The sequence below is a fragment of the Camelus dromedarius genome, chromosome 34, assembly GCF_036321535.1.
Source record: "Camelus dromedarius isolate mCamDro1 chromosome 34, mCamDro1.pat, whole genome shotgun sequence".
Classification (NCBI taxonomy): domain Eukaryota; kingdom Metazoa; phylum Chordata; class Mammalia; order Artiodactyla; family Camelidae; genus Camelus; species Camelus dromedarius.
In genome coordinates this window covers 13,406,985-13,419,142 of record NC_087469.1, presented here as the reverse complement: position 1 = coordinate 13,419,142, position 12,158 = coordinate 13,406,985, and the positions used below count along the sequence as shown (strand labels likewise).

Genomic DNA, 12,158 nt, shown 5'->3' with positions numbered 1-12,158 from the left:
GCAATTAGTCTGTTAATATTAAAAGAGAAGGTCCTGTCATGCTCCCAATCAGTTATTTAAAGTTGCTTTCTTCTGTTTATTCCCTTTCCTCATAAACTTGGTCTCACGCATTGTTGGGAAAGGTGGGAGAAATGGTGCAATGGTCTTTTAGTGGCAGGAGGTTTTCCATAGAAGGAAAGCGAAATAACAACAACCCAGATGATGTTATTTTGAAGCTGTGGGGAGGGGACTTCGGTAACACAAGAAAATAAAATAGACAAAGTGATGAAGTATTATGACATACTGGTCCACACCATTCAGCATGCACTGCAAAGCCACATGTAAGGATTCCAGAATAAAATTTCCCATGTTGAGGGAGAAAGAATTCCATGTCATCAACCCATCCATCCGTTCTTATTAAATCTCAGGAATGTGATTTGTCCAGTGCAATATTTTTTTCAGGGCTGATTTTACTTCCTTATTCCTCAGGGTGTATATTAAAGGGTTCAGCATTGGTCCTACCAGATTCATCAGAATTTGGACCACAGTTCCCAGCATGGGGTTGGGGGTGGGCTGCAGGTAGACAGTAATGATGGGCCCATAGGCACAGAGGATGGCGATCAGGTGGGCACTGCATGTGGAGAAGGCACGGCGGCGGCCCTCTGTTGATGGAATACGCAAGATGGAGATGGAGATTCGCATGTAGGATACAAGGATGAGGAGAAAGCAGACGAGAGATATTAGGCCCACGTTGGTGAAGCTCACCCTCTGGGCTAGGGATGTATCAGCACAGGCCAAGGGCAAGAGTGCTGGGATATCACAAAAGAAGTGATCCACTTCATTGGGACCACAATACGGCAAGGTGAAGGTCAGCCAGGTTAGGATACCGGAATGGACACATCCTAACAGCCACGTGCCCACAGCCAGGGCCACGCAGATTCTAGGGTTCATGATGACTGTGTACCGCAGAGGGTAACAGACAGCAGTGAAGCGGTCATAGGCCATCACGGTGTACAAGAAGCACTCAATGCTGCCAAGAAAGTGGAAGAAGAAGAGCTGGGAGACACAGTCCTGGTAGGAGATGAGCGGGCTCAGTCCCACGAGGTAGAGCAGCATTTTAGGACAGGTCACGGAAGAGAAACTCATGTCAAACACAGACAGGTTCCCCAGGAAGAAATACATGGGTGTGTGGAGGCGAGTGGAAGAAAGAACAGCCGTGAGAATGGATGCATTTCCCAGCAGGGTGCAGGCGTAGAAGGGCAAGAACAGGACAAAGAGTGCGGGCTCCAGCCCCTCTGTGTGCGGGATGCCCAGGAGGATGAACTCAGTCACCGCAGAGCGGTTCTCCATCTCCCTCCGAGAGACCCAGTCCTGGGGTAGGAAGAGGGAGCAGGAGACAGGGAAGGAGGTCCCGGCTGGATGTCAATGGAGTGAACACACTGGGAAATGAGATGTGTGATTTAAATGACAGTGTTTGGGCTAGGAGTTACGGAAACACTACTTACGAACCAAGTTTCAGGGCATTTTAACTGGAATGTAGCTACCTTAGCCACCTTGATAATTTCTGTAACAAATATTTTTCCTGTGCTGATTCCAAATGCAAACATCCTTTATTAAAACAATATTTTAAAAGAAATATGTTGGAGCAAGGATTTTAACAGGAAGGGTGGTACCCCCACAAATATGCACCCTCAGAATGGAGGGGTATCAGAAGCCTCACAGTCACGCTGGGGCTCATTATATCTCTGGGGGTACGAACTGTGACCTGAGAATCACTCTATTTGTGAACCGCTACAGCTGACAAAATTATATTTTATTCTTATCTCTGTTTTTTGGTGAGCCGTAGGGTTAAATAATCACCACATTACCACTTGAAATGTCTACACAACACGATTTCAGTTCATTTAATCCACACAGTAACTCTTTAGAAAAGAAAACATCTGGACATTAGACAGGCTACACAGTTCTACATTGAGGTCACTGTATGTGGCAGAACTAGGGATCTGAATTCTTCTTTCTTTCTTTATTTTTTAACATGAGTCTTTCCATTATGTGCATCTGTGATGGGCTATGATGTTACTAATCTTGTCAGATTTTGCACCCGTCCCACCCCCGTGTTATTCATGCTTTTCCTTTTGATGTCACAAATCTCTAAAAATGTTCCCACTCCTCCTTAGTAAGCAATGGAAATCCAGCCTGCCTGCCCCTGCACCACCACCACCACCACACACATATACTGAAATACAAAGTCTAGAAGAGTAAATGCCTTTTCACGTGCACTTCTCTATCCTCAGTGCAGAAAGCGGTGCCCGGCACAGAGTAGATCCTTAATAAATATTTGATGAATGAAACAGTGAAGCGACTCGCTCAGTAACTGGCAAGAAAGGATATCATTCAGTTGTTTTGTCTTGTACGAGGGCTTATATGACACCATCAGCTATTAATACTCCTAAACAACCCTGTAAAGAAGCTTAATCATATACCTGTTCATTCTTTGCACCATCCTCTGAATAGTCAGAGTTTGTCCCGGGTGTTTTATCAAGAGGAGTCGCACATGACAAAGAATTGGACAAAAGGTGTCAGGGTATAGGCTCACTTAGAGGGTCCAACCTTTTAATCTCTTTGAATTAAGACCAAATCTCTGGTTATAAAGGGCAATAGCAAGAAAGGAGTTTTTAGTTGACAAGCCAACATGGTGAGTTGAATAACAAACCAAGCAAACGATGTCCTATTCTTGTGCCCAGTAGCCCCAAGTCCTTTTCATCCTGGACTCTGAGACCATTTGTAAACCAAGGACTCCAGATTCCCCTCTCCACTGGAAACTTGAGGAAGAAAAGAGGAGTAGAAATTAAAGAGATGAGGGTGGCACTTCTGTAACTCACAAGGAGGGAGTGGATTCTTTTATTATCTGCCTCTCTGGGCTCATCCATCCATATTTGCCTTTAAGCCAGGGTCAGGGATCTCCTGCCATCATCTGGAAAGGTCTCTCTTCTTAGTGAAATAAACTGAGATTAAATGACAGAAAGCTGAAAGTACCTCTTGTCTTCTCAAAGATTTCTTCCAAGACACTGATAGCTACGTTGTTTTCTCATATGTGGAAATTTAAATGCTCTTGGGGCCCTTGGGATCCCCTTCCTGAATGAGTCCTGATTCAAGGGGGTTGTTGAGCAAAGGGAGTAATTAGAAGTGGGTAAATGATCTAGCTGAAACACAATGTGGTTTTCCCCCTTGTGGCACGACTGTGATGTGAATAAGACAGAGCCATATCTACGCTTTTTATCTCTGTGACTGACCTTGGGAAGTACAGGAAAAGGTGAGAGGTACAGCTCAATCATCGTGGACATAGAGAAGCTACTCCCTCGGTTTTGGGGTTTATTTTTAGAATAGGAAATAATAATCGTTAAGTCTGAGGCTTTTAACATCTGATTTCACATACTTTGCCTCAGTTTGTCCATAGCTCTTCTACATTTCAAACTATGATGTTTTGGTTTAGAAATAGAATTTCCATTGTCAGACTCTTCAGCAAGGAATTTTGTCAATTGGCAGAGCTGGCTTCCCTGAGCGAGGAATTGTTCTCCACATGATTTTTCCAGAATTGTATCCATGTATTAATCAACAAATTCTTATTAATAACTCATACAACTATGCACAAAGCATGTCTGCTGCATCTGGAATTTCTCTTCTGTAACGGGAGTCAAGAACTTTGTCCCTTGAGAACTAATGTTTGAAATGTAAGAATTGTTGATCTTGTATGTAGCAGAAAGCCACATAGTTTTCAAAGAACTAAAAATAAATAGATAAAAGCGTAAGTTAATGAGCAAGAGAAAATAAAAAGAGAAAGGATCAACAATGCCAAATTTTGGCTTTCTGAAAATACTAAGAAAATAGTTATGCCTTTGCAAAGATGATTAGTGGGGAAAAAAGAGAGCGATGACACATAGAAACAACATGAGGAATAGAAAATAGGACAAAAGCACATGGACTAAGCAGATTATATGATATATTAAAGTATTTTCAAATAAATTTGAAAACTGATAAACTGAATAAAATCTTAGAAAGATACAACTTAGAACAGACTCAAAAAAGACATGGAAAATATAGATCATCATATGTACTAGTTTCAATTGTTGCATAGCAAATTACTCCAAACATTAGTGGTTTAAAATAACTATTTATTATTCCAGTTTCTGTGGGTCAGTAATGCAGGCACAGCTTAACTGGTTTGCTCTGGCTCAGAGTCTCATGAGGCTGCAGTTAAATTGTTGGCTGGAGTTATAATCTTCTTGAAGGCTTGACTGGGGAAGATTTACTTCCAAGGTTAATCACATGGCTCTTGGCAGATGAGCCATAGGTCTGTCCATAGGTCTGCCTCACAGCATGACAGCTGGCTTCTCCCAAGGCAGTCAGTCAAGACATAGCAAGACAGGGCAGTACACCCAAGATTGAAGCCAGTCTTTTATAACCTGATTTTGGAATCTCATCACCTCTGCCACATTCTATTCACTAAAAGCAAGTCACTAAATCCAAGGGAAGTGATTATACAAGAACATGAATCCTAGAGAGTGGGCATCATAGGAGAGCATATTAGAGGCATTGTAGGACAGTGGGAGAGTGATGAACTATTAAATCAATGGCGCTGGGACAACTGGCTATTCATATACTTTTTAAAGAAAGGAATTGAATTTTTACCTCATCGCAAACAAAAGTCAATTCCAGATGGATTAAAGGCTTACAAGTGAAAATCAAAACAGTAAAAAAATTACATACATAAATTAAGGATAATAGATGACTTCTAAACAAGACACAAAAAACTCTGAAAGAGATTATACTGGGAAAATTTGGTAAACCATTCACGTTAAAATAAGGCATTGATTGTATTAAAAAATACCTTAAAGCTAATAAAGAGAGGAACCACAAAGTAAAAAACTATTTGCCGTGCATTTTAACAATAAAAGATTAGTATCTAGAATACGTTATCTGTGACAGAGCAATTTATACCCTGCATGGCATAGCCCGCCTGCAGCCTGTGTAACTGACGTTTCATTGGAACAAGCCTCATCTTGTTTCATTCGTTTACATATTTTCTGTGACTGTCTTCGTGCTACCATACCGGAATTCTGTGTTTGTGGCAGAGATCAATGGTCCCCAAAGCCTAAAATACTTACTGTCTGGACCTGTAGAGAAAAATGCCTGCTGAAGGTCAGAGGTTTCTATCAGGATTGCTTCCCTGTCTCTATGGCAGAAAATACCTTACAACTGTCATAGATACTTTTTTTTTCAAATTAACACATAAATGGGAAGGGAAAAAAATCAGCTCTACTCCCAAGTGGACTAGAGACCGCCTCTGAAACAGCCGGTCCCCAGCCGGCTTCTTCAGGGCTCCCTTGACATCTTTGTCAGAGTGTAGATGTTGGGGTTTAGTGTGGGAGTGATGACATTTCCAAAGATTTGCATTGGGGTTACCAGAACCTCGCTCAAAGATGGCTGGCTATAGATGAGTGCACAGGGCCCAAAGAACAGCGTGACCCCTGAGAGGTGGGAAACACGGGTGGATGCCGCCTTGTGCCCCCCTTCAGCAGTGTGCATCTGTAGGATGGCGATGACGATGTGGACATAGGAGGTCAGGATGAGGAGGAAACACATTGTGGGCAGAAGGCTAGTGTTGGTGAAGCTCACTGTCTCAATAATGAGGGTGTCACCACAGGCCAATTTGACAACAGGAAAGATGTCACAAAAGAAATAGTCTATCTCATTAGACCCACAGTATGGCAAGTGGAAGGTCAGTGCAGTGAGCATTGTGGCTTGAAAAGAGCTCACACACCAGATGCCAGCAGCCATCCCGGCACACACCTGACGGTTCACGATGATGGTGTAACGCAGTGGGTGGCAAATGGCTACAAACCAGTCCTAGGCCATCACCGTGTAGAGCCGGCACTCACTGCAGCCCAGGAAGTGGCAGCAAAAGACCTGGGACGCGCAGCCCCCCAGGGAGATGACGCGGTTCTTCACCAGCAGGTTGGCGAACGTCTTTGGGGTGCTCACAGCAGAGACACCAATATCCAGCACAGAGAGGTTACAAAGAAAGAAACACATAGGAGTGTGGAGGCAGGAATCAAACATCACAGCCACCAGGATGAGTGGGTTTCCTAGCAGAGCGCAGAGGTGGAAGGTGAGGAACACAACAGAGGGCACAGTTTGCTGGCCTTCTGCATGTGGGATGCCCGACAGGGTGAACTCTTTGACCGAAGTGTGATTCTTTATCTCCATATAAGTTAGATTTTATCCTGGAAAGAGGGAAAAGTGACAATAAGTTAGGGACCCAAGGCACCGAAATCCACTGCCTGCTACCTACAGATTCATGAAAAGAAAGACAGCGGTAGACCGTGTTCGTGCAAGGGTAACGTGCGTGGTGACGCAGACCGCGGGAGCGGCAAGTACCCTAGACGGAGGTGCGGCCTCGGGTGAGGACTGGATGCAGGCAACTGGACTGATGTGTGGACAGGTGTTATTTATTATTACCAGACAGAGAAGAGCAAGTGACAAAGAGAGTAGCAGCAGTGAGAATCCACCTGGTCAGGTCTCGGAACCCGCTTTCTAGCCCACGCTTGAATGCAGCGTCTCGGGAACCGCTGCTGCTGTAGCCACTCCTCTCCAAACGTCCTCTGGCCCGCAGTCCTTCTCTGGCCTCCCAGGTCCTGGACTTTGATTCTCTTCCTTTGCTCTGCCCCTGTGGATGAAATTCTCTGCTAGATGGGTCATCCGATTTGGGATTTCTCCCACTGACATTTTTCTATCCAAATTCTTCTTACAGTGTCCCTTTAATTATAGAACACAGAAAAGTCTTATTCCACCACCAAAATCAGCCTGGGCCCCCACACCCCGGGCTGGGCCTGGCGTTCTGGGGTCCTGCTTAGGTGAAAAGAGAGCTCAAGACACTAACTGAAGACATGAGAGCTGCCAGCTTGTCTAGAACCCCCGGGATAGGCAGAGAGGTCAGTTTGTTTAAGGAGAAACAGCACCTTTGTGACAGGCCTCCAACCAGGGAACAAAGCACTAAGCTGGAGGAAGGACCCTGAAAACAGGTCAGATGAATTTTAGTTTTCCTACAAGGACATTCACTCATAGATGACAAATAGTTAAGAGATACTCATGCAAGGAATTATCTCTCACCACCGCTCAGCCCCCCACCGCACGCGCGCACGCACACACACACGTTGTTTCTCCCTGTAAAGCATTTCTCACCTATTCTTTACTTCATTCAAACCAAAAACAAGCAATAACACCTGAAGTTCAGCACCCCTTCCGTGAGGTCCCTCCCCAGTCCCATAAAAATATATTCCACATGTTCTGTTTTATTTCACACCTGACCACAATATTTATCCTGGAATGTTCTAGTTGTTTATCTGTTTCTTTTCTCCAGCAGACTGTGACATCTCTCATGTAGGCTAGTGCATCTTCTTCATCTCTGCATTTCCTGCTCCCAGCACAGAGTTCCTCATCAAATGACATCTGAATGAGTGAAAATGAAAGGGAATTGGGTCCCGTCTTTTTTTATTACAAATTGTTCTAGTCTGACCATCTGAGCAGCTACAACCAGGAAATTGAGGAACGGGAAGAGGTCTTCAAATGGACTCAGAGAGGCTAGAGAAGGAAGGGTTTGGGATGCACTAAATTTGACATCATTTGAGATATATTTTCACCTTCCTGTTTAGGTTCTTATTTACTGAAAAACAGAGGAGAATCAGCACAGAGGGTTTTTAGGAGCTGGAGTGACCAGGCAAGAGTCTGTCTCTGCTCCAGAAGCAAGCGCTAGCCCGCCCCATGCCTGGAGACGCACACGCAGTGCTGCTGATCTGCTCTGGCGGGTTCCGTGGCTGCTCTCTGATCCTGAGAAGTACAGAGACAGGGGAGAAACTGGTCTCTGCCTCTACCCCCTTCTCTTCCATCATCCTCTTTCCAGTGTCCTTCCGTCTCTACATCACAGTTAGAATAATCTTCACAGCAACTGTATTCCCCACGTGTGGTTGTGTTCCCAGTGAATTCAGTCATGAAGACAATAGTGCCCTGTGTTGAAGGAGCAGACTTCATCCTTAGTGTATTTCAGCGAAAAAGTAAAGAAGTGTAGGAATGAGGACCAGAGTCAAACCCTTTCAGTGAACAGAGAAGCCAAAGATACGAAACAATGACAGCTTGGACCCAGCATTGCCTCCTGGCTGTACCGCGCACAGCGGAGCCAGGTCCGGGTTCCTAGCACGGCGTCACAGCGCAGTCACGGCCGTGGCTGCCCCACCGGCCCTCCCCCAGGCCCGTCCACGTGCTGCGCTTGTACAGCCGGAGCCTGCTTCAGGTCTGAGCCCCACAGACGGGGCTGTAGGGGAGACGGTAACCAGCACCTCTGCTTCCCTCGTGAGAGATGCCTCGGGTCCCTGCCTGAAGTCCTCTTTGCACAGTGTATTCATGTTTTCTAGGGACCTGCTTGTCGCCTTGGGCATCCACCTCTCCCACTTTCCCCAACCGCACCTAGACCCGTAAAATGACGGCTTGTGCAGTGCAGGCCCTGGAGGAGACAGTCACTGCGGCTGAGATGAAGACGCGCCAGGGCGAAGGGAAGACGAAAGGGAGGGGGGATGCAGGAAGGTGAAGAGCACAGGGCTGAGAAGCCGAGGGCCCGCCTGTACTGCAGCTGGGGAGTGCGCCCCGCTTCCCGCATCAGCCGTGGGACGTCCTCGGGTCCCAGCGTCAGAAAGCCGGCCCTGCAGCCTTCCCTCCGCGCGTGTCCTCCAACAGGTCGCTTTAACTCTTCCCGTCTTAGTCCCCACGTGGCAAAATGGAGACACCCATAATGATACCTGTCCTCTCCGATTCAAAAATATTTGTGAGAACCGTACACAGATGTTCTATAAACTGTGAAGTGCAGGTCAGGTGTCGCCTGCCGACCTCCACAGCTGCTCAGGAAGGAAGCCCAGCGGGCGCAGAACTCTCCTCAGCAATGATTTCACCTCCTTATTCCGGAGGCTGTAGATCAGGGGGTTCAGCATGGGGGTGATCAGGTTATTCAGGACCTGGACAGTTGCATCCACCCAGGGGCTGGGGGTGGGCCTGAGGTAGATGAGGACCACCGGCATGTAGAACAGCAGGATGGCGGCCAGGTGGGCACTGCAGGTGGAGAAGGCGCGTCGCCGGCCCTCTGCAGAGCGGATCTGCAGGATGGAGTAGACGATGCGACAGTAGGAGGTGAGGATGAGGAGGAAGCAGGTGAGGGGCATGAGGCCCACACTGATGAGCCCCACCATCTCCAGGGCCGAGGTGTCTGCACAAGCCAGCTTCAGCATCACTGGGATGTCACAGAAGTAATAGTCCACCTCGTTGGGGCCGCAGTAGGGCAGCTGGAAGGTGAGAGTAGTTAGAAAGGTGGCCTGAACGCAGCCAAAAAGTGAGGTCCCCATGGCCAGGATGGCACACGCTCTGTGACTCATGATAATCGTGTAGCGCAGAGGGTGACATACAGCCACAAAGCGGTCGTAAGCCATCACCGTGTACAGGAAGCACTCTGTGCAGCCCAGGAAATGGTAGAAGAAGAGCTGGGACACGCAGCCTGCATAGGAGACGGCTCGGCTGTTCCCTGAGAGGTAGAAGAGCATCTTGGGGGAACTCACGGAAGGAAAAAATATGTCACACACAGAGAGTTTACACAGGAAGAAGTACATGGGGGTGTGAAGCCGAGAGGAGGAGACAATCGCCAGTAGGATGAGCAGGTTGCCTATAAGCGTGAGGACGTAGAAGGACAGAAACAGGACAAAGAGCGTGGCCTCCAGGCCGTGTGTGTGCGGGATGCCCAGCAGAATAAACGCGGTCACCACCGAGGCATTCCTCATAGCTGTGAGAAAGTCAGACCTCGAAGAGGGGCCTGAGACACCAAAGTCTGAACGCCAGTATCAGATTATTAAGCTTCTCGGTATTGAGTGCTTCGGCTGTGTTTTTAACAAGGAACAACCACCTTCTTGTGAATGGCAGGCTCTACATAAAAATCCCAGGTAATAAGGAAAGGCTGCTTTAGAGCCAGTCTGTCCACCTCCCGGAAAGAGCTGCCCTCTGTGACAAGATCAGAAGTTTTGGAATCTGTTCAAAACATTCTCATGTTAAGTTAGAAACCTTCTTACAGTTGTTTAATTCATGGATTTACTCTCTTCAGGCATACTTATATTTTGAACTCTCACTGTATCCCTGAGAAGCAAACTCCCACTCTGCAGTACCCTCTGAAAGATACCAGAACACTTGTGTTAGAATCAGAACGCTTGATTTGAAGCCCTGCTTCGCCACTTAATAGCTATAGTAAAGACAATTTATACAGTATCTTTCATAGACATAATTTTATCCTGCACGAAATGAAAAATATAATTATTTTACCAACAACAGAGATACCCTGGTGTCACGGTAAAGTTAATGAAATTTCTGTGAAAGTATCTGGCAAAAATCATAAATCCTAATGAAAAGTGTTCCTTTATGTTTCTTAAATGTACTCAAGTAACTTTCTTTAATGTTACTATTCTATAGTTATGTGCAAATAAATGTTTTATGAAGTAACATTATTAAAGAAACTTGTGTCAGATCCTCTTCAGGGTACATCCTTCCAGACTGGGGAGCTGTAATACCCCCAGCTCTCTCAGGAGATGCTGCTCTGGTTCTTCTGGTCCTTTTAACCTTTTCTAAGTGGACTTACAGCGACTCTGAAATACTAAGCAAAAGAAATAGTAACAGCAAGCAAAGCATCAAATTCATGTTACTGCGAGAAAAAGAGAAATGCACTAACGCACATGGCAGAAAGTTGAAGAACAGCTCCACTGAGGGATGTTAAAGAATTCACAGCAGGGTATAGTGTCTGCGAAGCACAGGGCTCTTCCTCTCATCACTCATTCAGTAATAAGAAATACACATACACCATTTAATGAAAATTTACTGTGTTCCAAGGACTGGGCTCAGTACTTACAAAATATGATTTTTTTTCAATAAACCTATAAGGAAAAAACTATTATCATTATTCTCACCTGTTGGTCAGAAAACTGAAGCTTAGAAAAATGGAGCAAGTTCCCCAAGGTTACAAAGCTAGTATGTGACAGAGCCAAGACTCAGACCTGTTTCAGTCCACCGTCCGTGCCCTTAACCATTAGGAAATTCTGCCCTCTGTTTACTGTGCTGCCCAAGGCAGCCTGTCCCACTGCTGGGCAGTGGGCTCACATCATCATTTTATACTAAGGTGGGAAAAGTCTTCTTGTCTTCCTTCTTCCTGCTTGTTTCCAGTCTTGACTCTAGAGCACACCTAGTTGGTGTATCATTTAGTTTTAGAGAAGAGACAACAGGCTTTTCCCATCCCTTCGACACCATCCCTTAGTATCAACTCCAATACAGGAGCTTTCACGTCCTAGAGCCACATTCAATGTGAGGCTTCCAATCATGAAGTGTGGCAGGGGCCACTAAAAAACATGACAAAAGAGGATGACCGAGTCAAAACGGGTCACTCACATACACCCCAGATTTGGGCAAAAGTGAAGACAGCAAAGGGGAAAACCACGCTGCTCTGGGGGAGAAACGCTGCTGACAGCCTGCTTCTTGTTACTGATTCCGGCCGTACCTGAACAGTGCGTCTGAGAATGCAGAGTCCTGTGAGCTCTGCGTCACCTCTTCTTGGTCAGCAAAGTAACAGGTCTTTGGTCCTTGCCTATGATCAGACACAGTGATAATCTCTGATTCTATAATACTGTTTGATTTTTCAGTCCATTTCAGGAAAAAGAAGCCCCAAGCACCAGGAAGGTCCCTGTGTGAGGCCCCCGGTGTGTGGGCGGCAGAGGCTAACAGGGAGAGCCGGGCAGCAGTTTGAACACACACAGTCCATCTGAGAACACGTTCAGGCTCTCCTGTGTTAGAACAAGACCTTGCCTGGCTTACTGTTTCTGAGCAGAGCACGGAGTGCTCCAGCCACAGGAGCTCTAATTCCCCTACTTATAAAGAATTGAGTCTCAAAGGGCTTGTGCAGTCAAGAGACCTGTACACACTCCCTCTTCCTGGATTACGTCCTTGGAAGTTTATTCAGGTCCCTGAAAGCCCTGCGTGGGGCTCAGTGAGAGCTCTGAGGGGGCAATTAGTCATATTCACATCCAGCTGTGAAACAACAGCAGCGAGAT

General features: G+C 46.2%; 3 protein-coding genes across 3 annotated transcripts; all 3 read right to left on the bottom strand.

Annotated features, from left to right (window-relative positions):
- Window positions 1-396: 396 nt before the first annotated feature.
- On the bottom strand, window positions 397-1,329 carry LOC105094522 (olfactory receptor 10D3). The gene has a single exon (XM_031443315.2). The coding sequence runs from the start codon at window positions 1,327-1,329 to the stop codon at window positions 397-399; it is 933 nt and encodes a 310-aa protein (XP_031299175.2).
- Window positions 1,330-5,352: 4,023 nt separating this feature from the next.
- LOC105094523 (olfactory receptor 10D3-like) lies at window positions 5,353-6,246 on the bottom strand. Its single transcript, XM_010986574.3, is given in 1 exon segment — window positions 5,353-6,246. A coding segment is annotated over 1 exon segment (894 nt).
- Window positions 6,247-8,897: 2,651 nt separating this feature from the next.
- LOC105094487 (olfactory receptor 10D1B) lies at window positions 8,898-9,854 on the bottom strand. The gene has a single exon (XM_010986527.3). It carries the CDS (start codon window positions 9,852-9,854, stop codon window positions 8,898-8,900), a length of 957 nt encoding a protein of 318 aa, XP_010984829.3.
- Between the last annotated feature and the right edge of the window lie 2,304 nt (window positions 9,855-12,158).